Below are 27,383 nucleotides of genomic sequence, written 5' to 3'. Positions count from 1 at the left end.
CAATGCCACGTTGCTCTAAGAACCCAAACTCATATATAACAGCATCGGCTTAAGGTGAACATGGAGGCTGGTGCCCAGTTAGGGCTTACCGACTATTTAATGGTTAAATGAATGGATGCATGGATACTTGGATGAGCAAATGAAAAATGTCAAGACAAGCTTATTTGGAGAATTTGAAGAATTGAGAGAGAAACTGAGCGAGAAAAGAAAAAGAGAGCAAGAACAAGCACAAACTGTATAAAGACTTACTTATTCCATGCTTGCCTAAGGTTTTTAGAGCTGTACAGGGTAAAGCGTTCTGAAATAAAAAAGAAAAATGATAAGCAACCTTTGTTTCAAGTGTATACATTACAAGTATGTTAAAAAAAAAACTCAATTTTTAAAAAAGACAGTGTTTGACTTAGCTATGGTTATGCTGGCCATGGTACACTCACCTTTAGATCAGGCAGTTACAAAGAATAAAACAGGAAGATCGTAACATTTTAAAAACGGAAGCATTGTTTTCTTTTGTTACGGTGATTTATTTCAGAATCCGGTTTCCTAATAATTATTTCTTAGAATAACTAAGTTTTAATCAGGTAGAAAAAAGAAACACAAATTCCAAACCTCCAAATTGTACATCTACTGAAGAACATTGACACATTGGTGAAGAACTGCTGCCTTCACTATGAAGATATCTCTGATCCAATACAGTAATGGTGGTTCTCCTTTCTTACACTATTTAGTATTTACATTTTCTTTCTTACATTTACTTGGTTTGGCTCAAAGCCAAATTACTAATCTCCTCTAATGTACCTTTATGTTTTTCATTAAGTCATCTTTACTATATTTTAAAAATTAAGATGTTGGTTTTACCAAGTTAAACAATAAAGCAGCACAGATGTTAATAATCTCCTCTCCTGCTCTCTATTTTTGACTCCTGAAGACACAGCAATTGTTAATGTCTAGGGTATGTCTCTTTCCACATATTTCTTTATGTTTACAATACAAACCCATCCATATATACATGTGTAGATACTATATTAATTTTTAAAGACGGATTGCACAATAAACAGTCTGGAATCTTTTTAGTATACAGCAGTCCTTCAAAGCAAGAAAACAGATTTAACAATTGTTTTAAGACTGTATAATATTCCATAGACTACAAGTATCATAGTTATTTAGACTATTTCCTACTGATGACAACTGAGATCATTCCCAGTTCTTTTCCCTTAAAAACAATGCTTCAATAAATATCCTTGCACATCTATCTCTGTATACTAATGCCGTTGTTTCTATTGGACAGATTTTTCCATGTTGAACTGCTTGGTAAATGGTACGCACATTTTACATTTTAATAGATGCTGATAGATTACTTTTCATTTTCCAGCAATGAAAAAATGATGTTTCTTTATATATGCATCCTTGGAATGCAAGGGTAGTTTAACACATGCAAATCAATAAATGTGATACACCATATTAATAGACTAAAAAACAAAAATCACATGATTATCTTAATAGATGCAGAAAAAGCATTTGACAAAATTTAGCATCCATTCATGATAAAAACCCTTAAAAACTGGGTATAGAAGGAATGTACACAATGCAGAAAAGCATATACATGACAAGCCCACAGCTAATACCATACTCAATTATGAAAGGCAGAGGGCTTTTTCTCTAACATCTAACATAAGACAAGGGTGTCCATTCTCAGCATTCTTTTTTTTTTTTTAAGATTTTATTTATTCATTTGACAGACAGAGATCACAAGTAGGCAGAAAGGCAGGCAGCGAGGAAGGGAAGCAGGCTCCCTGCTGAGCAGACAGCCTGATGGGACCTGGGGGCTCAATCCCAGGACCTTGAGATCATGACCTGAGCCGAAGGCAGAGGCCTTAACCCACTGAGCCACCTAGGCGACGTGACTCTCTCAGCATTCTTATTCAACACCATGCTACTAAAAGTCTGAGCCTGAGCAATCAAGAAAAGAAAAAAAAAAGGAAGAAAGAAAAAAAAATAAATAAAAGGCATCTGAATTGGAAAGGAAGAGGTAAAACTGTCTCTGTTTGCAGACAACATAATTTTATATACAGAATATCTCCACCAAAATACTATAGTGCCAAATTCAGCCCAGCTGCAGAATACAAAATCAATATATATAAAAGTCAGTTGTGTTTCTCTATGTTAACACTGAATTATGTGAAAAAGAAATAAAGCAAAAATTCCATTTATAAAGCATCAAAAATAATGAAATGCCTAGGAATAAATTTAACCAAGGAGATAAAAAAATCTGTACATTGAAAATTATTAAGACACTGAAGAAAGAAATTGAAGACACAAATAAATGGAATGGAAACCTGTGTTCATGGATTGGAAGAATTAATCTAGTAAAATCTTCATACTACCCAACATCATCTATAGCCCTAATAAAATCCTTACTGAGATTTCAATGGCATTTTTTAAATAAAAATTTTATTTATTTACTTGACACACAGAGACCACAAGTAGGCAGACAGGCAGGCAGAGAGGAGGGAGCAGGCTCCCCGCGGAGCAGAGAGCTTGATCCCGAGACGCTGGGATCATGACCTGAGCCGAAAGCAGGGGCTTAACCCACTGAGCCACCCAGGCACCCCTCAATGGCATTTTTTTGTATTTATACAAACAAGAACAAAACAATCCCAAAATGTGTATGGAACCACAGAAGACCCTAAATGGCCAAAGCAATCTTGAGAAAGAAGAACAAAGCTAGGGGCATTACCCTTCCTGATTTCAAACTATCTTTCAAAAAGTTAGAACAATCTGAACTATCTGGTACTAGCATAAAAACAGACACACAGACTAATAGAACAAAGGTGAAAGCGCAGAATTAAACTCAGGCATGAATGGTCAACTAATGTTTGAAAAGGAAGCCAAAATACTCAATGGAGGAAAAATAATCTCTTCCATATATGGTGGGAAAACAAACAAAAAAATGAAACTGGACTCCTATTTTAAACCAAGAAGAAAAATTAGCTCTGAAAGTATTAAAGACTTAAATGTAAGACCTGAAAGCACAGACAAAAACAGAGGTGGAAAAAGCTTCTTGACACTGGTCTTGGCATGACCATATTCATGGATTTTATGGATACAACACCCAAAGCACAAGCAGTAAAAACGAAAATAAACAAGTGAGACCGCAACAAACTAAAAGTTTCTGCACAGCAAAAGAAACCATCAACCAAATGAAAAGGCAACCTATGGAATGGGAGAAAAATATTTGCAAACCACCTATCTGGTAAGGGGTTAATATCCAAAATATATAAAGAACTCACAAACCTCAATAGCAAAAAAATCAAATAATATAACTAAGAAGTAGGCAAAGGACCTGAACAGACAATTTCCCAACGAAGATATTTAACTGGCCAACAAGTACATGAGAAGGTGCTCAACATCACTAATTATCAGATTAAAACCATCAAAAACACAATGAGATGGCAGCTCACACCTGTCAGAATGGCTAGTATCAAAAAGATAAGATAAGTGCTGGCAAGAATGTGGAGAAAGGGGAATGTTTATACATTATTGGTGGGAATGTAAATTGGTACAGCCACTATGGAAAACAGTAGGAAGGTTTCTCAAAAAATTAAAAATACAACTATCATATGATCCAACAATTCCATAGGAGGATATTTAATTTCTGATGGAAATTAAATCACTAACTTGAAGAGATTTCTGCAGCCTTACGTTCACCTCGACAATACTTACAATAGTCAAGATATGGGAACAACCAGTGTCCACTGATGGATGAAATGAATGAAAAAAATGTAGTGTGTATATGTAAGGGACAGTATTTAGCCATAAAAAATAAGGAAATCCTGATATTTGCAACAATGTGGGCATTGTGTCCATTGAGGGCATTATGCTAAGTGAAATAAGTCAAAGAAAGATAAACACTGTATGATCTCACTTGTATGTGGAATCTAAAAAACCCTGAACTCAACAAAAGCAGGGAACAGATTAATGGTTGCCAGGGGCAGGGGATGGGGAGGTAGAGAAATGGATGAAAAGCAATCACAGGATATAAATTTCTAGTTATAAAATGGATCAATTCTGGGGAGGTAATGTAAAGCATAGTGACTTTAGTTAACAATATTACCCTGTATATTTGAAAGTTGCTAAGAGAGTAGATCTTCAAAGCTCTCACCACAGACACACAAAAATTGTTATCACATGATGTGATGCATATGTTAACTAAACTTACTGTGGTATCATTTTGTTATGTGTGTGTGTATATATATATATATATATATATATAGACATAGACATATATAAAATCACGCTGTTGTGCACCTTACACTTATACACTGTTATATGTTTATTCTATCTCAATAAAGGTGGGCAAAAAAAAAAAAGTGTTCTAGCAAAATAAAACAAGGAGATATAATGTAGACAGACCAGTATGAGAGGAACACTTTAGGTTAAGTGATGAGGAAAGGTGAGTTTCAAACAAAACAGTCAGTCAACAAAATAAAAGTTCCCACTGGAAATCTGGTTGGAGTGTCATTAAAATATCTACTTATCTGAAAATAATGATGTAAAATCTTTGTACATAACCTTTTGGTTTACCTTTCCATTCAGAAAGGTTTTGTGTATACACAAATAAATATACCTCCAATAAAATTAAATGGCATCTTGATTCCTTTTAAAAATTTCATACTTAAAGGCTTAAGTATTGCTTAATATTGGTTGGTGTCTCTTTTCAGTGTTGTCTGCTTTTAAGGAAAAGCTTTTAAAGGAGAGAATCTAAATGACTGGTATTGCCTTTGTTATGGTATATTTCCTGTGGAAGAATACATTAAATAAGAAGAACAAAAAGAAATTTAAGAACCTGCTCAACTTCCCATTTCTAAACATAGTCTTTATCCAAACAGAATGACTGGAAATACTGTGCAATGATTCATTGGTTCAACTACTATCTATTGAGCAACTACTATGTGCCAGGGGTCCTTCCTGGTGGCTGAGGCTACACAGAAGGTATCACACAGAAACCCTTCATGCAGGCAGGGAGCTCATATTCCAGTAGAATGTGCAAGGCTGAAGTGAGCCTGAAGGACAGGGTGGCTGGAGCAGACAGAAAGCCCAGGAGAGAGAAGTGGAGGCTGAGACAGAGAAGGGACACAGGGCAGAAGACGGGCTCATATGGAGCCCCTTTGGCCTGTAACTCACCATCCATACATTTGCCTTTGAGAACACACTATCAGGAGCAAGGACAGAACTGGAGATCAAGAAAAGTTTTTTACAACTGTACAAGAGGGAGACAATATACTCTGGGCCCTAGAAACAGTGACTGCAGTGAGAGGGGGTCAGTCCGTCCGCAGCTTGTTAAAAGGCAGAGCAATAGATTTACTGATGGATTGGATATAGGCTATGACAGAAAGGTAGGCATTAAGATGAGGAAGAGAGGGTTTACGGATCTCTAATTTCCAAGTTCCAAAGATTGAGAATTTCATACTCAACTCAGCTGTCATGCCAAGAATACATGAATCTTTCCAGGATGATTCAGAAAGTACTGAAGGTTTTCATGGAGCTTCCGAGTCACCATTCAAGCTGGGATAATTGTTAAAATATTTAAGAACCTGCCAGGCATGGATTCTGACCCATCAGCGCAGAAACTAGTCATTATGCTCTAATGGCATGCATTTGCCAAAGATCAGACCTGATTCCAAATAGCCATTGTTTTAAAGCTATGGGTCAAAGTGCTCACCAACAATTATGAATTAAAAGCCTCAAAAAAACATGGAATGTCTCAGTTTACTCTCTACTAGACTGCATTATAAAGTCACAACGTAACTCGGCCAGTTGGTGTAGAGTAGAAACTTAAAGGCATATTCTAGGTTTGAGGATTCACTGACAAAGAAAGGAGAAATGGTGAGAACAGTTCTATTTATAAAGGTCTTTAAAAGAATTATTATCTCAAGTCTGGTATTAAAAAAGCAAGATATATTTTTAAAAATTAATTACATCAAGTGTTCTTGTAAAGCAAATTTGATCTCCTTAACTTTGTACTCCCCACAAAGCAATTTTAATAATTTGCTATGATTTCAGGAGGAACAAGAATTCCATTACAGATAAAATGAATACAATCTTGCATTTACAAGTAAATTATTATTCTTGGCAATTAATGGCTGCACATAAATATAAGTTCTAAGAACTGCCTCTATTTAGAGTTTGACAGGATATGCTAATAGAATTTTTTTCCCCCAGAAATACAATATGTCCAATTTAGCTGTGCATAAAAGCCCAAACTGAAACACGCCATATGAAAGTTAGAAAAAATAAGGAAGAATGAGGTCTCCCTGTGTTTACCTTCCATCACTACTCATGTAAACTCTGAATTCTTTTGGCAAATGTGACCTAAGCACCTGCCAGGGTGCCAGGAGCTGCACTGGACACGAAGTGGTAAAAGTCCCAGTTATAGTTCAGTGGCACCGAAATGTAAATACAGAATTACAAATACAGGGTGAAGAGTGCTGCCAGTGTGGATACGGACACCATCCCTTGGGAGCCTGGAGGCAGAGCCACTAAGTGCATCTGTTTCTTTTCCAAATGAAGACAGGATAAACTCAAATATCTGAAGCCAGCCCCAGTAAAACACAGGCACTGCTCTCTTGTATCCAGCATCCTTCAGATCTTAACTGCCAGGTACACAATTTCAAATGGAGGAGGCGCTACTATTTTTTTTTTTTGCCAGGAACATGCATTACATTTATAACTCCATGAAAAAGTTATATTTTAAAAAAGCGATTTCCACTATGAATAAAAGTGATGTTCCATTAGAACAAACACGATATAATTCAGCACACAAGTTTGAAAAACAAAAAGGTGCTGGAATCCAGGGCTCTGAACCCATAACAGTTATCTTTAATAAAATATTCAAGGACCTATGAATGACTTTATCAGATTATTCAAGTTATTTGCATATGAGTATTTTACACTGTTATGCTTTAGTTAAGTTTACTCTGTCAGTGACTACCTGAATGTCAGCTTTCTCTTTCCAATTATGTTTAAACTAGAAGTTTAAAATGTTGTGATGTAAAGAACTGGCGAAACTCTGAGCATAACTGAGGCGTGCAATTAATTTAAACCTGCAGGCTGATTTTCACCTTCTCTTCTTGCAGGGACATTGCAGAGGATGATCACACGCAGCGGGAGGCCGGGGAGGAGGGCCAGCACAGAAGAAATCACTCGCTCTGCCACGGGAGGGGGTGGGAGGACAGAGAACTGGGAAGGTTTTCCCTCAAACTGCCCTGCTTGTGTGCTGCGGGTCACTGAAATACCGCAGGAAAACAAGCGGAGAACAATGGTACACGTTCTAGTGACTCAGCTTAAAAAACCTATAACCGCAGTGGCTTCGGGCATTAGGAAAGCAGACTGGAACCCACAGGAAGAGAAAACCTAAACTGGAAGGTACTCATTCGCTTATAGGGAAGACCTGGATCCATCAGGAAAATAGCTTTAATTTGTATTCCCCTCATTTCCTTCTCACCCTTTTTTTTTTTTTTTTTTTTTTTGGCTTGTATCTTACAGGACACTGCTATGGTTTCTAACTTCAATAACAGGAAAACATATGAGTAAACAGTTACATCAATCAACAAATTAGAAACCCCAAATATGTTTGAAGGACTTGAGAGGTGAAATCAGGATTTGTAAGCTATCGCTTTTCTTTCTTTTTTGGGAGAGGTGGCAACAGAGATGAGAACTTACAAGTCTAAGACTTTGGCATACCTCTTGTAAACAGATTTAATATCATCCAACATAAATAATATCACCAAACAAGTGTTTCATAAGTCAATAAATCAGTATAAAAATGAGCATGTCCAAAATGCCACAGGAAATGTTAGATGTGCTTGATAATTAACTCCTCTCAACAATATATTCAAACGTTCACAATTAAAAATTTTGTTTTATATTTTAAAATACATTTAGTCTTTCTTACTGAGCTTGTAAGAAAAGTAGTAAGAATTTCAGCAAAGAGCTGTGGTCATTGTATCACCTGGCAGGGGTGGTGAACCTGAGGCCCTTCTCAGGATTGTTTCAGTGAAGCAGAAGGGCTCTGGTCCTTTAGAAGGTCAACAACAAACATAGTTATGGATCGTGCTAGTGAGATTTCAAACAATCACTCTTATTCCTTAAGTAATGTATAATATTCTTAAATCCTTTAGGATAGGAGACATGAGTATTCCTTCATTCTCTCGTTTGTTCTACAAATATTTATTATGTGCCTACTGTTTGCTAGGCCCTGTTCTAGGCCCTGTGGATATACAGCAGTGCACAAAACATATATGGTCATAAGCAGCCTACAATAAATCACAGCACCAATACTAATGGATTATCAATAGAAGAAAACTCTATTGACAAGTATGCAGAAGAATTTTTATGCAACTTTCACTGTTATTATTAGGAAAGCCAAGCCAGCAGTGAACACTTCAGTTGATAGTCTGATTGAGACAGATAAGCTGGATTTAAACTATTTATAGTTTTTTTTAGAAGATTTTATTTATTTATTTGATAGAGATCACAAGTAGGCAGAGAGGCAGGCAGAGAGAGAGGAGAAAGCAGGTTCCCCGCTGAGCAGAGAGCCCAATGCGGGGCTTGATCCCAGGACCCTGGGATCATGACCTGAGCTGAATGTAGAGGCTTCAACCCACTGAGCCACCCAGGCACCCCTATTTATAGTTTTTAAAACAGAAGTAAAGCAGAATTTCTATACAGAAGAGGAGAGTTTACCCCAGATGGAGAGGGCTAAACTTGTTCCAAAATATGGGGATGTTAGATCTCTCAACTCCAAAAAAGCAGAGTGACCTAAACAGATATTTTAATTTTTATTTTTTAAAAGAGGTTATTTATTTATTTGATAGAGAGAGGGAGAGAGAGAGTGAGCATGAACAGGAGAACATCAGGCAGAAGGAAAGGGAGTGGGAGAGGGAGAAGCAGACTCCCCGCTGAGCAGGAAGCCTGACGTGGGACTCGATCCCAGGACCCTGGAATCATGACCCAAGCTGAAGGCAGATGCTTAACGACTAAGCCACCCAGGTGCCCCCTAAACAGGCATTTTGGAAATGATACATAAATAAAACACATGTTCACACACCTGCAAGTCACAGCTTTAACATACTTGATAGCCCCAAAATACATAATAACTGAGATCTGGCACACCTTGAATGTTATCCATGAGGCTCTGGCATGACACATTCATGCTGAACAGAACTGCACTGTCCTGATGCTGTCCCCGATGGCCACCTCAAAATGCTTGGCAGCCACCTTCAGATGGTGCATGCAGGAGACGGAAGTAACGTGACCTACTCCAGCTGTGGCAAATCATCTTTTAATTCCCAAACGTGGTTGTTTTAAAATGAGTAATCTCTTAGCAACTTCTAGAAACAAACACTCTCCTACTTCATTAAATATTTTTACTTCTGATGGCTTGGCTTTTCGGACATGTGTACAACTGAGGCTTTGTGAATGCGCAGTCCCTGACGAGTTTTTCAAACTATCCAATTTAAAAGTCAAGGAAGGTTTCTCTTCCCCAGAAGATGTCTTTCTCTAGGAAAGTTCAACCACAGGCATTCTTGCAAGTCTAAAGTGTACTGTTCACAAATCATGTCTTCACAGTGCCCAGAAAACAAAGGAGAGGAAAGATTCTGTGTCTCATTCTCCATGTGCCCCCACCCACCCTTCATCTAGATTTCCCTAAGCGAGAAAGAGATCAGGAAGGGGGAGCTCAGCACCTTCAGGGGCAGTGTGAACAATCAGGGGGTCTAAGAACTTCTTTTTACAGGAGTAAACTGAGGTTGGAAAGGTTGAGTCGCCTGAGGCCATGATGCAGGCTACTGGGACAGGCTGAGAGAGGACTCTGCTCCTAGTCTATCGTCCCTTCCCAAAGAGCTGGGCTACCCAAGCCTCCTATTAGATATTTAGCAAACATTTTCTGTATGTTAAGTAGTTTGAAAATATGCACTCACTTTAGTCCTCATGACAACACTGTGGGCGAGGGGCTATGGTCATCTCTACCTTATACCTTACACACAGAGAAACTGAGGTAGTGAGACACTGGGCACCTTGATGGTGTTATACAGCTCCCATGTGGCAGAGCCGGATTTGAACCCAGCTAGAGGTGGAGTCCATGCTCTTCGTCACTATACCAGGACACCCCTCTGTGTCTCCACTGGCAAAGACTTGAAGTTGGACCTCAACCATATACTAAGCCTGCAGCAGCACAACAGAGCACAAAGGTCCTTTAGCCATCAATATAAAACAGCACGCTTCCAACGAGCTGACATTCTGGAACAGGCAGAACTACAAAGACAGTAGAAAGATCAGTGGATGCTAGGGTTAGGGCAGAGGAAGGGAGGAGTGGGCAGAGCACAGAGGATTTCTCAGGGCTGTGAAATTACTTTGTATGATACTGTAAAGGTGAATACATGTCATTATACATTTGTCCACACCCACACTATACATTTGCTCACCAGGAGTAAACTCTAATGAACTCTCGGTTATAATGATGGGGCAATGTAGGATCAGCAATTCTAAGAGACGGCCCGTTCTCGTGAGGCATGTTGATACCGGGGAGGCTGGGACTGTGTGCACACACAGGGTACGTATGGGCAATTTCTGTGTCTTCCCTCAGTTTTGCTGTGAAGCTAAAAGAGCTCTTTAAAAAAGCATGCACACAAACGTACTCTTTTCACTCCCAACGCACTTTCCGTAGGCAGTCAGTGCCTTAACCTTTTGTCTAGGAAAACGAATCTGTCTTGTGTTTACAGGAAGTGCCAGACCATGTCTTCCCAGTTCTAGTAACCTTGGACATAATACTTAAAAAAAAAAAAAAAAATCTCTTTTGGTGCCTCCACTGCCCTATATGGGAGTAACAGCAGTACTTTACCTCAGTTACTGTGAGCATTCCGTCAGGAAATGCACCTCAAGAGCTGGTAAGAGTGTCTGATGCACAGGAAACATTTAATAACTGCTAGCTATGACTACTATTATCACAACTACTATTGATATGCTTGAAAAACCGACCATCTCGTACGGTAAAGTTCTACATCTACGAGGCAGACATACTGTACGTGGGAAAGCAGTGTTACTCTAGGAAGAGTAAATACTCAAGCTATCCTCAAGTACCCCTTCTGAGGCAATAAAGAAATGACAAAAATCACAGACATTTCAATACTTTTCTAACTCCTTATAGGTAAGTCTGTGATTTTAATGCACTCATGGAGGGCAAGGATGAGCACTGAGAGAATAGCAATTGTTCTTTTTAGCAGTCAGGAGATTATTAGTTGGGTTTACCAAGCTGGCTGTAGAGGTGAAAGCACTATGTAGCTACACCATGGTGTCCTTCCTTAATAATCTCCATTGCAAACATTATTGTCTGGTAGCTAAAAAAACATTCTGACAGCACTGTATCGAGGACAAGCACAAGTGAAGGAACTTTCATCTGATCTTAAAACTGAGCCAATCATTAGTAGTCAGTTTATCTTACTTGAGTATCTGAGTGTAAAATATTCTTTGCATCATACATAAATCAAGATTTTTGCTTTCACCTCTATACTAGCCAAAGAGGTATTATACCCTAGCCGTGTCTATTTGTCCTGTATGATCCCTATGATAATGGCCCCAAAAAGTGTTTTAAACAAATCAAGGCCCTGAGTCACTTAGGTTAGCCAGGAGTAGCTGATCAGCCTAGAAGTCATAAACTCTAATCTGGGAGATTAGATTAGTATCCAGGAAATATTTCTTCTTGCCCCTCTCCCCACCCTCCCTTCCCTTCCCCGTGGAGATGATATTTGGTGTGAATAATGGATGTCAGTGGTATTGACACAGTGCAGGTTTAAATGTGTCTGTGCACTGTGCTCTTCCTGTCTCTTGTCACAGGCAGAGCATTATTTCAGAGCTGTCGCTCCAAGGAGGATGCAAGATGTGTGGTGAGACCAGAACCTGGCCTTGCATCTTGGAGGTGAACCCTGCAGAATGCAGACAAGATCAGCTGAAACCCAGCTCACCACACAGGCTCGAGCAACTCACAGATACTCATCTGGGTTTGGCACCGGCATTGGGGTGGTTTGTTTTGAGCCCTGTCGTGGCGGAACTGACTGTTCCGTGTGATTCTGGCTCAGTGCTACCTTGTGGGGCTTTCCTCACGGATCTTCAGCTACATTTATCTTCCTGCCTACCTGCCTTCCTAAGAGGGTAATTCACAGGAAAACATTTGGCAAAGTGTCAAAAACAATACAACACAAATAGCATCACAAACCAATGAGCACTTCAATTTTCAGTCATTATCCTGTCTAAGAATTTTCAAATGCTGAAAATTGTACACAAATTCTCAGGTTACAAACACTGTTGTCCATGTGCCTCTAAAGTCCCAGGGACAGAAAAGAGAAAATCCTACCTTCCTCCTACCCTTGGTTCAATCACTTAGTCATGAATCTCACAGTGGAATTACTCCTCAGGATGGTTAACTATGCACAGCTTAGGTCTGTGGGGTCCCACTCCTTCCCTGGGGAAACAGTGAACTACTCAATGTACTCGGCTCAAGACCCAACTTGAACACAGGAATCAACTTGTCTTGTTTTAGATCTAAACTTCCAATTCCCTGTCCCCCGTTCCTAAGATCTTCTTCTTCTTATGTTTTAAAAGTTTTTGGAAAGATGTTTAAAAGTTCAGGGTCAGGAGACATGGAGGACCTTTTCCAATGCATAGATTTCTAGTTATACTTACTGTGTGCAGGATAAATATAAAACATCATGTTATAAACCAAAGAAAGCCATAACAAGTGTACAGCTGGTTTATGGTATGTAACAACTCAAGCCTGCCATTTCTAAAGAGCTGACAGTTCTTTCAGTACCTTGAAAGTTATCCTTGTCTTCATTGGACTCTGTTCTCACTCTCAGGCTGAATCTCTAATTCTTTTCTTAGACGTGGTTTTAACCAAATCACACACACTGGACTGTATGCAAGGATATTAGCTCTTTCGGAGGGTGGGAAGGGGACAGCAGGATTACTGAAGGGATGGGGAAATCTTTATTTGGTGACTGGCATGCCGTATCAACCTTGGTGAGATGAGGTGTGGATAATGCCCCAACTGAATCTTTACAAAACTCCAAGAGTGAGAGTAATGAAACTCGCCTACTTAAGATTTTGTTCTGTTTTGTTTTGATAAGGCTGTGATCGGAAGAACTTTATTTCTCCTTAAAATTGTAATCTTATTCCATCTTCTCTGGCATTTTCTGGACACTCTGCTGGTGTCTCCATCACTACGGATGCCCTCTAGTGAAAATACATGGGAAATTCTTCAAGCAGATACAGAGAAAATCAGTACAGATAGTCCCCACTTTGCAATGGAACGGGTTTCTGCAATTTATAAAGATAATCCCCGCCCATAGGTCTGCTTACTGGGGAGGAATGGAATTATTACTTTACGGTGTTGAGTGATTATCAAACTTTTTGGTTCTTTCTTTCTTTCTTTCTTTTAAAGATTTGATTTATTTATTTAGAGCACATAAATGGGGGGAGGGGCAGAGGAAGAGCGAATCTCAAGCTGACTCTGCACTGAGCGTGAAGTTGGATGTGAGGCTCGATCTCACGACCCTGAGATCATGACCTGAGCTGAAATTAAGAGTCAGATGCTTGGGGTGCCTGGGTGGCTCAGTGGATTGGGCCTCTGCCTTCGGCTCAGGTCATGATCTCAGGGTCCTGGGATCGAGTCCCGCATCGGGCTCTCTGCTCAGCGGGGAGCCTGCTTCCCTCTCTCTCTCTCTCTGGCTGCCTCTCTGTCTACTTGTGATTTCTCTCTGTCAAATAAATAAATCTTTAAAAAAAAAAAAAAAGAGTCAGATGCTTAACTGACTAAGCCACCCAGGTGCCCCCTTATTTTTATTTTATAGCACTGGCCACTTCTAGGACTTACTTCATATCTGATCCTTGGTCAGCTCTATTCTCCATGACTGTGGCATCTCTGCTAACTGCTATGAATAATTTCCCCCAAGTCCAACTTGCCATTATAGACCCTTCTCAATGCAGAACTACAGACAGAAATGCCCAATCAAGAGGACTTCACACATGAGGCCAAGGCCTCTTTTCATCTCTAAAATCAGCCCATGACTTTTTATAGCCAGTGGGTCCTTCTGAAAACATAAAACATCAATTTCCTTCCTTGATCAAAAACCTTCCCTGCTCCGTGATTCTTCTTGCATTTCAAATAAAACCCCAACTCCTCACCTTGGCCTTCCAGAACCCACCCCTCTGAATCATCTGCGGCTGTTGGTGGCCACACTATTCCAGCCACACTGACCTGTAATCTGTCTCCTGTCTCTCTGTGAACACATAAGCTCCACATGGAAAGAGGTTTGTCTGCTTCACTCATGACTGTGTCTTCAGCGTCTACAACGCTGCCTGGTACCCAGCACTCGCTAAGAATCCAAGCCATAAGAGTCTGTGAGGCCCGTTACTGCTGACTGAATGTGGCCTCTCCATGTGGGCACGCTCTCTCCCGCCTGCAGCTACCAGCAACCTCCCAGCATGACTGCCATAATCAGAGAATAAGGAAGTAAAGGCATTCTGCCCTTCTTGCTATGGTGAACCTTCGCTGAAACTTCTTCCATCTACAGAGTTCATGTCATTCATAAATTTACTGATTAACAGGCATTTTCACTGTGTGACCAGAGTGCCATTTACTGGTGGTAGGAGGAACCGTAAAGTTGGAGAAGGTGGTGGTTGATGGTGGGTGGAGAGAGTCTAACTGTCCTAAGCCTTGGGTCAGGCAGATCCACAATTTTAGCAATAAAATCTGAGATAAGAATCAGATATTTGCATAATAATTTTTAAAGTCCATTTTTACAACCATTATAGTCACACCCTTGTATATCCAGATGTAACCCATGATTATTGCCACTGCTATCAATCAATTTAAAGAAAGACATAAAAAGCAATTCTTGAGATAAAGCATAAATGGCAAGTGGGAAAGGAAATACCAGGCAGAGGACACTATAAATGGTCCAAAATATTTTGTAGTTACATTCCCTTAGCAGTTTAAAAGCATTTTTATATCAATTATACAGCTAGCTCAAATCTTAAAAAGAGGCAGAATATAAGTAAACACAAAGCAATAAAGAGAATGTAAAAAGAATAGATTATCTCATTTAAATCCCACAGGATTTTGTGAGCTGGATGGAGCAGACACCATTCTTCTGGAAGAGCAAGGAATAGGTCTCTGCACATCTACAAGGATCCCTTGACTGAAGGTGTGGTCTCTGCAGGGCAACATCTTGGCATGAAGATGTCCTCCTTTCCACCCTCCTGCACTGAATGTCCCACACAACAACTTCTGCTGCTTCCACAGCTTTTCCACTACCTTCTTAAAGACTAGGGAAAAAGCCAAGAGAGCGAATCAAGGCTAAGAGTCCAAGCTTCCTTAGTGCTGCAAATCAGGAAACCGGGCAATTCCCATAATACGTACTAAGGACTGCACGTCTGAAGGTAGACATCCACGGGGGCAATTCGGAGCTGCAATTTATTGGAAGCACAGCTTAAAGGGGGAAGAGGCTGGTTCTGGTATCCACAAGAAGGTACAGATCTTTTCCAAGATGCCACAAGGCAGGGCTGAGGAGAGATTGACAATTCTCCCTCATGCCCCTGTGTTTGCAGTTAGGGAAACCCATTGAAAGGCAGGCACAGGCATGGGTGGGACTACCAGACTGGGGGCTGAAAGACCAGGATTGAGTTTTGGCTCTGCTACATCCCTGAGATAGAGCCTTGGGCAAGCCACACAATCTCTCTGAGCCTCGCTTTCTTGTCTGTAAAATGGGACAACAGTTCTAAGGCAAAAACATTCTTCTCATAACTCAGAGTTATTCTAAATACCACTTGAAGCAACATATAAAAGTGCTTTGTAAATAATAGAATACAACATAAAAGGTAAGGTGTTATCAGCATAGCATCCTATTTCTGAAATAATTTACATCTTCTCGCTGGAATTAAGTCTAGATCTGGTTTTTGAGCCCCAGTCATGCCTGTGAATAGGCAGGACTGGAGGAGAAGTTCTTTCCCTCATTACAAAACATTAGTACAACTAAGCCCATATTTATCTATCTCTATTTTTAACCTCTAATCTCTTTTTTATTATTCCGATGCTCTGTGCATACTCTTTTATCCTTTCTTTTAAAAAAAACATTTAAGTATTGTTGACACACACATACACAATGTTAGATTGATTTCGGGTGGACAACAAAATTCAGTATCTCTATACATTAATGCTATGCTCACCACAAGCATAGTGGCCACCTGTCTTCAAACAATACTATTATAATGGACTATATTCCCTATGGTTGTACCTTTTATCCTGTGACTTCCTCACTCCATAACCAGAAGCCTGTATCTCCCGCTCTTCTCTTGACTCATTTTGCTCACCCCCCTACACCATCCCTCTGGTAAACATCGGTCTGCCCTCTGTATTTATGGGTCTGCTTCTGCTTTTTATTTATTCATTCATTTTATTTTTTATTTTTTCAAGTTTGTACTTAAATTCCAGTTAGTTAACATACAGTGTAGTATTAGTTCCCGGAGCAGAATTTAGCGATTTATCCCTTACATATAACACTCGTCACCCATTCAATCCATCCCCTGCCCACTGCCTGTTTAGTAACGCTCCACATTTAAGTGAAAGCGTATGGAATTTGTCTTTGTGTTTGTAACTAAGTCTATATTTAAATGTTGCCTTCAAGGTCAATATGTCTGTGGGCTTACACAAATACTACCATTCTGTAATTTGCCTCCAATGGCAAGTTCTTCTTTCATCTCACTTTGTTTATTGAAAAAATTGAAAAAATATTCATCAAATCTTCTGTAATCAGTCTCTTGTACTAGATACCTTTCTCTTCAGAATAACAGAACCACTTTAGAAATGCTCTGTCCTCTTGCTTGATTTGGGAACACAGATTTATTTTAGTCTAAATTTTATTAGTTTTAATTGCTTCTGGTCTAGCAACATTTTTTTTCTTCCCAAAAGCACCCTTCTTTTTTAAACTCCTGAATAACAATCTGTCATTAATGGAATGCCGTTGAATGCCCTTTTGTTGGAAGCACTTAAGAGATGAATAAAAGTATCACACATGGAGTCTACATGTTATTTTGAGGCCAAACTACATTTGTTTGTTTGTTTGTTTATGAGAGAGAGAGAATAGAATGGGGAGGGGCAGAGGGAGACAGAGGATCTTAAGTGGGATCCACACCCAGCATGGAGCCCAACGTGAAACATGATCTCACCACCCTAAGATCATGACCCTGAGATCATGACCTGAGCGGAAATCAGAGTCTGATGCTTAACCGACTGAACCACCCAGGCACCCAGAGGCCAAACTACTTTAAACAAAGTGATAATTGTGGTTCTATGTAGTTCACTAGATACAGAGATCAGATACCTTCTAGTTTTTTGCTATTTTCTTTATAGACTGATGGTCAATAAGATGCTCATTGGAAAAAGGTCAGTGAGAAATCACAGTACAGTCTTCTTGCTCAGGTCCAGTAGCATGATCTTCCATGATGTATGCTGAAAAAAAGAACAGTGGACGGAAACCCAGGAAGACCTGGGATCTATTTCCACCTCTTTCACTAACTTCAGAGAAATCCTTTAACATCCCTGGCCTTGGGTTCCTAACCTTATAAGGGAGAGAGCAGAACTGGATGCCCCTGAAGTGTCTTCCAGCTTTAATGTTCCATTTGCTTAAACAGTTACAGCACAAACAAAACAGTGCTTGTCTCCCAACCAAGGGTTTTTCTCCAGAGGAGGAAATTTCAGTGTTTTTTCAGCATCCTCAATCACCTGCCCATTTTTACCAGCCTGGAGAGCCTCCAATGTCTCCCTATGTTCTACCCTGATTTAGGAATGACCACAATTTTGCAAAACCCAAGCAACACATCAAGTATGCACGCAAGATGTGTTTTTTGTGTTTTTTAAAAAATATTAATGCTGGGGCGCCTGGGTGGCTCAGTCTTTAAGCATCTGCCTTCAGCTCAGGTCATTATCCTGGGCTCCTGGGACTGAGTCTGGAATTGGGCTTCTGCTCAGTGGGGAGTCTGCTTCTCCTTCTCCCTCTGCCCCTGCTTGGTTCCCTCTCTCACTGTGTGTCTCTCTGCCAAATAATAAATAAAATCTTTAAAAAATATATTAATGCTAAGTCTGTGTTATCTAACAAAGAATTTCCAGTATCACTTCACCAGAGACACAGAAGCCAGTTGCCTCTGTCGATGTAAAGTAGCAGCGGGCAAAGCAGGCAGGAGAAAGTGATCCTGGGACTCACAAGGGAAAGCCTCTTACTATCTCAGAGGGAAACTGAGGCACAGAGTATTACGCAGAAGTATCCCATTCCTGAGTAACTATGAAACAAGTGAAAGGAAAATTGTCCTAATTTTACAGTGGACTTTTACTTTTTGTCAGGGAATGGGGCTTGGCCTGTGATGAATCCAGTCAGAGGTCACAGAATCACCGAAGTGCTAAGAACAACCTCTTACCTCTGGGGCTGGCCCATAGCAAGCATCCTGAGCTTGGTGATAAAAGAAGTGCTCTGATATAAGGTGGGGGGGGGGCAGGAGGAGGCAGAAGAAAGAAAGGGAGGGAGAGACCTCTCCTTTTAAGACCATATACTACAGAAACCCAAGGGTGAGGGAAGAGAAAAAGAACAGCAATAGGGTTCAAAACACCAGACCCACTTCCCACTTCTTTAAAGAGATTTTTTTTTAAAATTTTTTAAAAATTATATTTATTTTTTTAAAAGATTTTATTTATTTGAAAGACAGAGATCACAAGTAGGCAGAGAAGCAGGCAGAGAGAGAGAGAGAGGAGGAAGCAGGCTCCCTGCTGAGCAGAGAGCCCGATACAGGGCTCGATCCCAGGACCCTGAGATCATGACCTGAGCCGAAGGCAGAGGCTTTAACCCACTGAGCCACCCAGGAGCCCTTTAAAGAGAAATTTAAATAGAAGGAAATGATGGAAAAGCAGCACCTCCCACAGTTGGACTCCTTATTCTATGCAACACACACACACGTATGTGTATGTGTGTGCATGTGTGTGTTACATATTTACTTATTTTATGCAGTGGTGGCCTGTCCCAGCTGCCTGGCTGCTGTGGGAGTAAGCAAATTCCCACAAATGGTTAAGGAATTTGGTGGTTAAAGAATTTGGTGTCAGCATAAATGTAAGAGCAGAAGAGGATACAGAGTAAATACTAAAGAATAAGACCCAGTTGTTATCTAATTGTTCCTTTACATACTTGGCAATTGTTCCTAAAAATGTTTCTCTAGTTTTGCTATACTTTCCAAGGGAAAGCCAGATTAAGTTTTCTGCTGAAACAGAGAAACTGAGAAGGTAAAGTCACTTTATTCACGACACATTTCGTGATCTCTCTCCTGGACTCCTGTCCCAGTCTCTGAGCTGGTCTCCCTGCTTGAGCCTGGACCCCCTTTCTCAGCACGAGACACAGAATAATCTTAGTAAAATGCAACCCAGATCATGTATGTTCAGCCTTGTTCAAAATCTTCCAGTACTTTCTGTCTGGTTCAGAGTAAAGGGTGAAGGACTCTCGCTGGCACAGTGCCTGTTGCCTCTGACCTGATTTTATACTCTCCTCTTTCCTTCCCACTGGAGGGCCTTTGTATTTGCAGTTCTCTCTGTCTGGAAATTCTGCAAATATCTTAGTGGCTCTCTCTCTCTTATGTCCTTGATTCAAATGTCATCTTTTCAGAGAGGTCTTCTTGATTACATTACAATTTAAAACTGTGAGGTGCCACCTTCCCTGGCACTTCCTGATCCCATTTCTTGCTCTATTTTCCTCCAGAATACTCATTGCCACCTAATATACTGCATCTTTTATGTATTATAGATCTCTCCTACCGGTCAGCGATCTCATGTGTTTTGTTCACTGCAACACCCCCGCTTCCTATCCACGCAAATGGTGCTCAATAAATATTGCTGAATTAATAAATTGGACTTATTCTATAGAAATTAACTGTAAGGGTAAGTTAATTAAAAAAAAAAAAAAAAGACCTTGTAGGTCCTAGATTAGAATATGTTAAAACCAAGAGACTCAGCTTTTTAGCTTTACTTATTACCTAGATCATGGCTATAAAATAATCCATCGGAAAAGTTTTTCCTTCAAAGGTACATACATATAGATTTATACTCAGATCTCTAATAACAACTGATCTTCTAAAAACTATAATGACTGCATTGTTCTCAACAATTACACCTTTTTTTTCTCTTCGGGCAAAATTGATGCAGTTAAGCAAGAAAAGCAAGATATGAAAGTGAGGATTATTTTCAAAATTGCTTTCTTCAATGCATAAGGAGCCTCAGAAACTGATAAAAAAAAATAACACGTAACAACTGTAAATTGGCAAAAAGAGATGAACTTGAAAGTGATCTTGAAACACAAAAGATGCTCAACCTCATCATAAAAAGGAGTATGAAATTAAAAATTGTGTTGAGATTCCTTTTGTCACCTAACAGATTGGCAAAATCTGAAAGTTTGGTTGTAGCCTGTGGAGTGGAGAAGCAGTGTTCTCATGTGTTTGCTGGTAACAGAGCCAGTAGGCACCATCCTTCTGGACAATCTGACAGGGTGTTCAAAGTTATAGTTGGATATATTTGTTGATTCTTCAACCCTACTTCTGGTAATCTATCTATCACATATATCTGTATACATGTGACCCATGTGTGTATGTGTGTGTGTGTGTGTGTATTTATAATAGCAACAATCTGGAAACAACCCAAAAGCCCATAAGTAGGGAGTACATTAAATCCATACAATGGAAAACAATGCAGCTATGAGCCTCACTGGCCTCCTCCATGCAGTGATATGAGAAGACCTATGAGCTGCATTAATGAGACAAGCAAGATACAAAATTATGTTTAATATTAGAAATATAAAGTATAAATGTTAATCATTTCCTACAAATACATAAAGGTAAGAAACATAATAATAATAAAATGAAGGAGGGGGGAATCTGAGGGCAGTGGTTCTGAGGAAGTGGCAGATGGCAAAAAGGGTTGGGAGGCTTTGCACCATGTTCCTTTTTCGTACTGTTCGATATCTTGAATTGCTTAAATGTATTAGCTATTAAAAAATTAAGCAAAGTATGTATGACCGAGCAATCACACTCCTTGGTATTTGCCAAAAGGAGCTGGAAGCTGACGTCCACATAAAAACTTGCCCACAAGTGTTTATGGCATCTTTATTCATAATTGCCATAACTTAAAACAATCAAGATGTCCCTCCGGAGGTGAATCGATAAATAAACTGTAATATACCATGATAATGAAATATTTAACATTAAGAAGAAAGCAGCTATCAAGCCACGAGGAAACGTGAAGGCAACTTAAGTGCATATTAATAAGTGAAAGAAGTCAATCTGAAAGGGCAACACCCTGTATGAGTGCAACTTTACGACATTCTTGAAAAGGCAAAACTATGAGACAATAAAAAAAATAAAAGGTGGTTGCCAGGGGTTGGGTGGGGGAGGGAGGAATGACAGGCAGGGCATGGAAGATCTTCTAGGGCAATGAAACTACACTGCAGGACACTATAATGGTACATGTATGTCATTCCATATTTGTCCAAACCTACGGAATATACGACACTGAGAGGGAACCCTAATATAAACTATGAACTTTGGATGATAATGCTCTGTCAATTTAAGTTCATGAAACTGTAGCAGATGTATCACTGTAGTGAGAGATGTTGATAACAGAGAGGCTATGCATGTGTTGGGGCAGGGGTATTGGAGAAACCTCTGTACCTTCTGTCAAGTCTGCTATGAGGCTAAAACCTCTCTAAAAAATGAAATCTACTAAACAAAACAAACTACGTCCTTAAGGTTCATATTCTCTTGTTTTCCCTCAGACTTTCTAAGGCATACTTTGGGGGATAGAATAAGGAGGTATGGGGTGGGAGTGGGACAGGCAGACCCTCGCACTGCTGTTTTTCCCCTTTGGGAATGTGTACCTTCTTCCCCTGGAGGATGAGGTCCAGGAGGTCAGAGACAAGGGCTCCCCTGATGATTCAATTAAGTGCTGTATGAAAGGATTCACAGATTTGCTTCCTTTGCCTCAGTCTATTACCTTGCTTCCCTTTGGCACCTCTCAAGCTAACTTGGAAATATTTATGTCTACTCTTACCCACAAGCCCCAAGCTTTGCCTGGAATATCTTTCTTATCTGTCAGCACCTACGACGTTCACCATCTAAACACATCATTCTCCTGGGCCTCCATTACTTTCTATGTATTAAGTGTCTGTAATGGTACTTATCCATAATATTAAATAACTTAAACATATATAGCCCGATTTATATATGTCTTTCCCAGAAAATTCATATAAATGATAACTGTTTTAAACATTCAGTAGATTCAGAGCAACAAATATTTATTGAACACCAAAATACAAACTATGCACAGTCCCTGATCTCATGAAGTTCCCAGTCTGTTAGCTTGACTTGCACTATAACACAGTACTTTCCAGAACACATTTGATAAATGCTTCTGTATGTTGTTGATGGAGGTTAATTCTGTTCACACCAAAATAAACATATGACTCCATATTTTCTGGTGCAGAACCTTGGCAGGCCAAATGACTGTCTTAATTATTCCTCTCTGCATCTAACTTTATTTATTCAAAATCTTTTTGTAGTCTCCTCTACTTTATTTTCCCAAGACCGCAGATTTTAGTTACTAACATGGGGAAGCTAACCTTCTCTCAGAGCCCACATTGGAGCATCTACAAACAACTGTGTTCCCAGACTCCATTAGGAACAGCTGGAGCAGTGAGAGGGCACTTACTGCTTGGTTAAAAAAAGAAGAAAAAAATCCATCTTAAATTGTTAGGTTTTTATAGTCTTCCAGAACATAGAAGTTACTTAAAATTTTCAGTAAAAGTACAAAGAGTCCTTGGTGCAGCACAAGAAGACAGAAAAACTCTCATCACACTGTACACTTTCAGAAGAAAAATACTGAGAATAAAAATAGTTTCTCAACTCAGTCATTCTTTGGGATTGATAATTTATTCCTGATGGTGCCCCAGAAGAGGGGAAGAGGAGCAAGAGAATAAACTTGGCTTCCATAACAGAAATTATTCATAGCTCTTTTCCCCTCATTAAATAATGGACTATGAGATCTTCCATAAAATCCCTTTTAGTAATTTTACGGTGGGTCTGCACTTTATAATCCATGTTTTGTAACAGGGAAAAAGAAAAAAAAAAAACCAAGAGAATTATTTTACAATAACTCACTCCATTGACTTTTATTAAATTTCCAATTCCAAACCTTTCATCTTTCCTATAAAAATTAAATTACCACATTTCAGATCCTTTCTCTAAGTGTAATTATTAAAACTGAAAGTTTCTTGACTGCCATCTACTGGCGAAGGAAAAAAGTGGCAACTTATTTTAAAAGTGGTCTGCATTTTCTCTCAGATTTTCCAGTTTAGAGGTTTAAGTATTTCACATTAAAAAAGACTGCATGCTGTACGACAGGCATGTAGAACATTTTACATATTAAAACTCAAGTTAGTGGACTACATATCACTAGTTTTTAAAAAATAAATCAAAATGTCAAGTTTTCGTTTTTACAAGGTAATACTTTTCCTAGTAGTGTTTCAAGAAGTCACACAGGCAGATCATAGTACCCCGATGGAAATTCTGTTTTGTAGACACGGATGCCAGCCTAACCAATGAGGATACAGCTACGTTATTAGCCAGTTAACTCAAATGAGATACATGTGGTGAAAACCTCTCATAAGGAATGTCATTAATTATATCTTTACAGACAAATAAATTGTAAAAACAAAGGACAACTCCACTAATAGGCAGAATATACAAGAGCAAGTAACCAAAATTTTTCTCAGTATAATACAGAAGCTTGAAGGGAAAATGTGTATATTCACTCTGCATATTGGAAGCACTTAGTCATTTGCAATTAATGAAACATACCTGGCTTAAAATGTGGTAAAGAATGAACTCCAGGCCACGTGTCCTCATTTGGTGTTCCAAGAACCTAGTGGAGAGCAGGAAATTGTGGAAACAGACTTGTTATTTCCAAAGCACTCAAAATTCTCCAGTGTAGAAAACAGTACACTGCATATGATGAAACTCTGGATTTTTTTTTCCATGATCCTGTGCCAGGGATTTTATTTCAATAAAAACAAACCCCATACTAAAAGCTAAAGAGCCACCCAAGATGAATGTCTGCGTTTTACCAAATGCAGCAGAATGCAGGCAGTGAGATCTGCTGCATTTTGTCAACTACAAACTTAGCAAGCAGGCTTAGGACTCCAACGGTCAGCTGTCATCTCCATGGAACTGCATCAAGTATATGTGTGTCCCTCGTGATTCCTGCATGACTTTTTGTCCTGTACTCCAGCATCAGATGTCTCATCGCTTAGCAGTTCTCCAAATTCTGTCATTTCGCCCCCACGTCCTCTCTCTCAGCATCACGATGTCTCGAAGAGGCAGGACAGGCAGCTGGGGAAGCTCATTCTCAATTAGCCACACTGCTCATTTCAGGTAACAACTTCATGTAGGTTAGAATTGCTTCATCCCCCCCCCCACCCATACTGTCCTCACTCTACACTCTCCCCTTTTGTTATCCACATTTTCACCTTCTTCCCCATTTCTTTTTCTACCACCCCGGTGTCTGATTGAAGAAATTAAAGGGCAACTGCAGCTCACACAGAACTAGGTTCGCCCCATGCGAACATCTAGGCCCACCACAGGCTGCTGTTATGGTCCACGGTCACGGGAGATCACCAGTTGAGAACACTGGCACTGGAGGGCCAAGAGCCCAGACCCCGGAAACAGACTCTGTGGGTTCAAATCCTTTCTCCCACACTTACTAGTCATGTGACCATGGCCAAGAAAATAACCTCAGTGAGCTTCCTCAATGAACTGAGCTTTTAGTTCCCGACTTTGTAAACTGGGGGTGCTAACAGCACCCACCTCACTTGTGGTGAGAACACTACCTGGCAGGAGTAAGCACTGGGTATTAGATACTATTCAAAATACCCCTTGAAAACAGGCTCAGGTCAGGGCGGCGCTGGCCATGCGGGAGAATCTGGTGCCCCCCGCTGTACGTAACTCAAACTGCGATGGACCAACATGCACAGTCCAACGGGTGAGGAAGGGCAAGAGATAAAGTCAGAAACTTGGCAAAAGAGAAGGAATGGCGGATATCACGGGTGGGAATTCAGCACATTCACTCTATCCAAGCATTAGCAGGTACTGCTATGCAATAAGGAAATGCAGAACTTGGAGTATTTGTGTGTTTATTTACTAGGGAGATGGGGCATCCTATCAGAGTGGCAAACGCAGTGAGTGCTTCCCTCACTGCTTCTTACTCTGGGGAGTTGGGATTAAACATGTATTACGTTCCTCACTGGGTTCTGGGATGAGATAATATAATTCTTTTCAACTGTAACCGATGAATTTTGCAAACACAATCACTCATAACAGTAATAAGCACATCTACACATCCACAATAAGCATATCTACACATCTACACAAGCACATCTACGGATAGGCTGGGTGGGAGGTGGGCAGACAGGCGAGAGGGCTGGGGAAGGGGGCTGTAAGACAGGATAGGAGACTGAGACACTGTCTGACATGAGCTCCTGCAGTAACAGTGTCTGCAAAAGGCATTTCCCCCTTTCTTTCATGAACTCCGATGATTCTTTCAAGACTGGGAGACAGCCATTCTTGCGGGCAGTGTGCAGAGCTCACTGAGGAAAGCGCTCCCCTTTGAGTTTCCACTAAAATCTGCATGAAGGACGTGAGGGACTTTACCAACTAAAGGGAAGAACTTACGGCTCAAAATCATCACTTGATCACAATCAATCACTTCTGACACACACCCTCTAAAGATTTTATAAACCACAGAAAGTCCAGCCAGAATGTGAATCTCGTCCTCTCCCTCCCAGTAAAGGTCATTACCCTGACTGTACACGTCTCTACAATGTTTGTGTGAGTAAAACTTTTTCACAGGCACTAACCCCATTCATACCCAGGGTTCCATTTCAAATTGATTATCAAAGATTATGGCTGTTTCATAAAAGTCACCTGCAAAGTGAAAATGTGTATGTCTTTTTTTGAGCTATTGTAGCACTGACCGATGGGACCACACCACAGATTCTCCTGCCTACAATTCCTGGGCCATTTGCACAAGAAATACGATGTGGGCAGAAAGTTGGCAAAGGGAAAGAAGTATTAAAAATCAGTCTTTCTTCCTGTGAAAGCCTTTTTGGGAAGTCAGTCTGGGTTAAACGCATGGTTAGAGATGACAGGCTACTTGTGCCTGGCAGAAAGTGGATGTGTTTGCAAAATCTGATGGCAGATTTTTGTTTCTATTAGTTAACTAAGACATTCCACTTTTAGGGACACTTCTAGTTAGAAAAAGAGGTATTCTCTAAAAGTAAAATTTAATCTTTTGTAAATACAACAGAGCCGAAGAAAATAGCACCTCCAGCCTTCCAAATGTGGTCCTGCATCTGTAAATAGGCAGGTTGATAACATCTGAGGCAGCTTCCAGTCTTAAAGTGACAGAAAGGCTGTGATATGTTAAAACGTCTTCTACAAGGTCAACTCAAGAAGCTTCACTTGACGCCTGTGGCCAGCAGGTATGTCTCCCTGTTCCTTTATTGGTCCCTGTCTTCACCAGGCTAACATTTATTGTGCTCATCACAGAAGACATAAGGATGAGACTGGGGCTTGGCCTGGAGGTGCTCCCCCTCTGTGGGGAGAGAGAGCTGGGAGCCCAAAGTGGGGGTGTATCTGAGGCTCCCTGGGGCGGGGAGGGGGACAGCTGCATGGGAGAGGGATCACTGAGTAATCTTTAGCCAAGTACAGAAAAGGGGTGTGGGGGTGGATAGTGACAGCAGAGAACTCTGGTTATAAGGAAGGGCTATGTCAAAATACTTTCAGGTCTCCAAATTCTCCCGCTGCTTATGCCTCAATGCCTTCTCACAGTGGTTTCCTCTCTTGGAAAGCCCTGCCCACGACTGGCCAGGTTAACTCCTTTTTTTCTAGCTTCAGCTCATGAACTACCCTTTCCAGAAAGACTTTCTGGCCCAAGGTACGTGCTGTGATCCTTATAATCTCTGAGGGCTTTGTACAGGATTCTTACAGGACCTACCCACGGCCATATAGTCGTTAGATTACTGGTCTGTCTCCGCACTGCACCACAGACCTTCAAGTAGAGACTGCGGTGTTCGTATCTTCAGATCCCTGGTGCCTGCTCTGTGCCTGACACCAAATATGCACTCAGTACAAGCTGCCTGAACGAGCGAATGGAGCGTGTGGGTTACAGCATGAAGTCTGGTGTCACTGGATTGCTG

General features: G+C 40.3%; 1 protein-coding gene across 5 annotated transcripts in view; it reads right to left on the bottom strand.

Moving 5' to 3' along the window:
* CDK14 (cyclin dependent kinase 14) overlaps positions 1-27,383 on the bottom strand; it is a 732,611-nt gene that overhangs the window by 143,485 nt on the left and 561,743 nt on the right. For all 5 annotated transcript variants that reach the window (XM_059171073.1, XM_059171070.1, XM_059171071.1 and 2 more), the window contains 2 exons: positions 23,989-24,052; positions 250-298 (listed from right to left, as the gene is read on the bottom strand). In XM_059171073.1, coding sequence (XP_059027056.1) covers positions 250-298; positions 23,989-24,052 — 113 coding nt within the window. The remainder of the gene's footprint in view (positions 1-249; positions 299-23,988; positions 24,053-27,383) is intronic.

The sequence above is a fragment of the Mustela lutreola genome, chromosome 4 (genome assembly GCF_030435805.1).
Source record: "Mustela lutreola isolate mMusLut2 chromosome 4, mMusLut2.pri, whole genome shotgun sequence".
Taxonomy (NCBI): Eukaryota; Metazoa; Chordata; class Mammalia; order Carnivora; family Mustelidae; genus Mustela; species Mustela lutreola.
The sequence above is the reverse complement of the archived record's forward strand: the minus strand, read 5'-3'. Positions and strand labels throughout refer to the sequence as shown.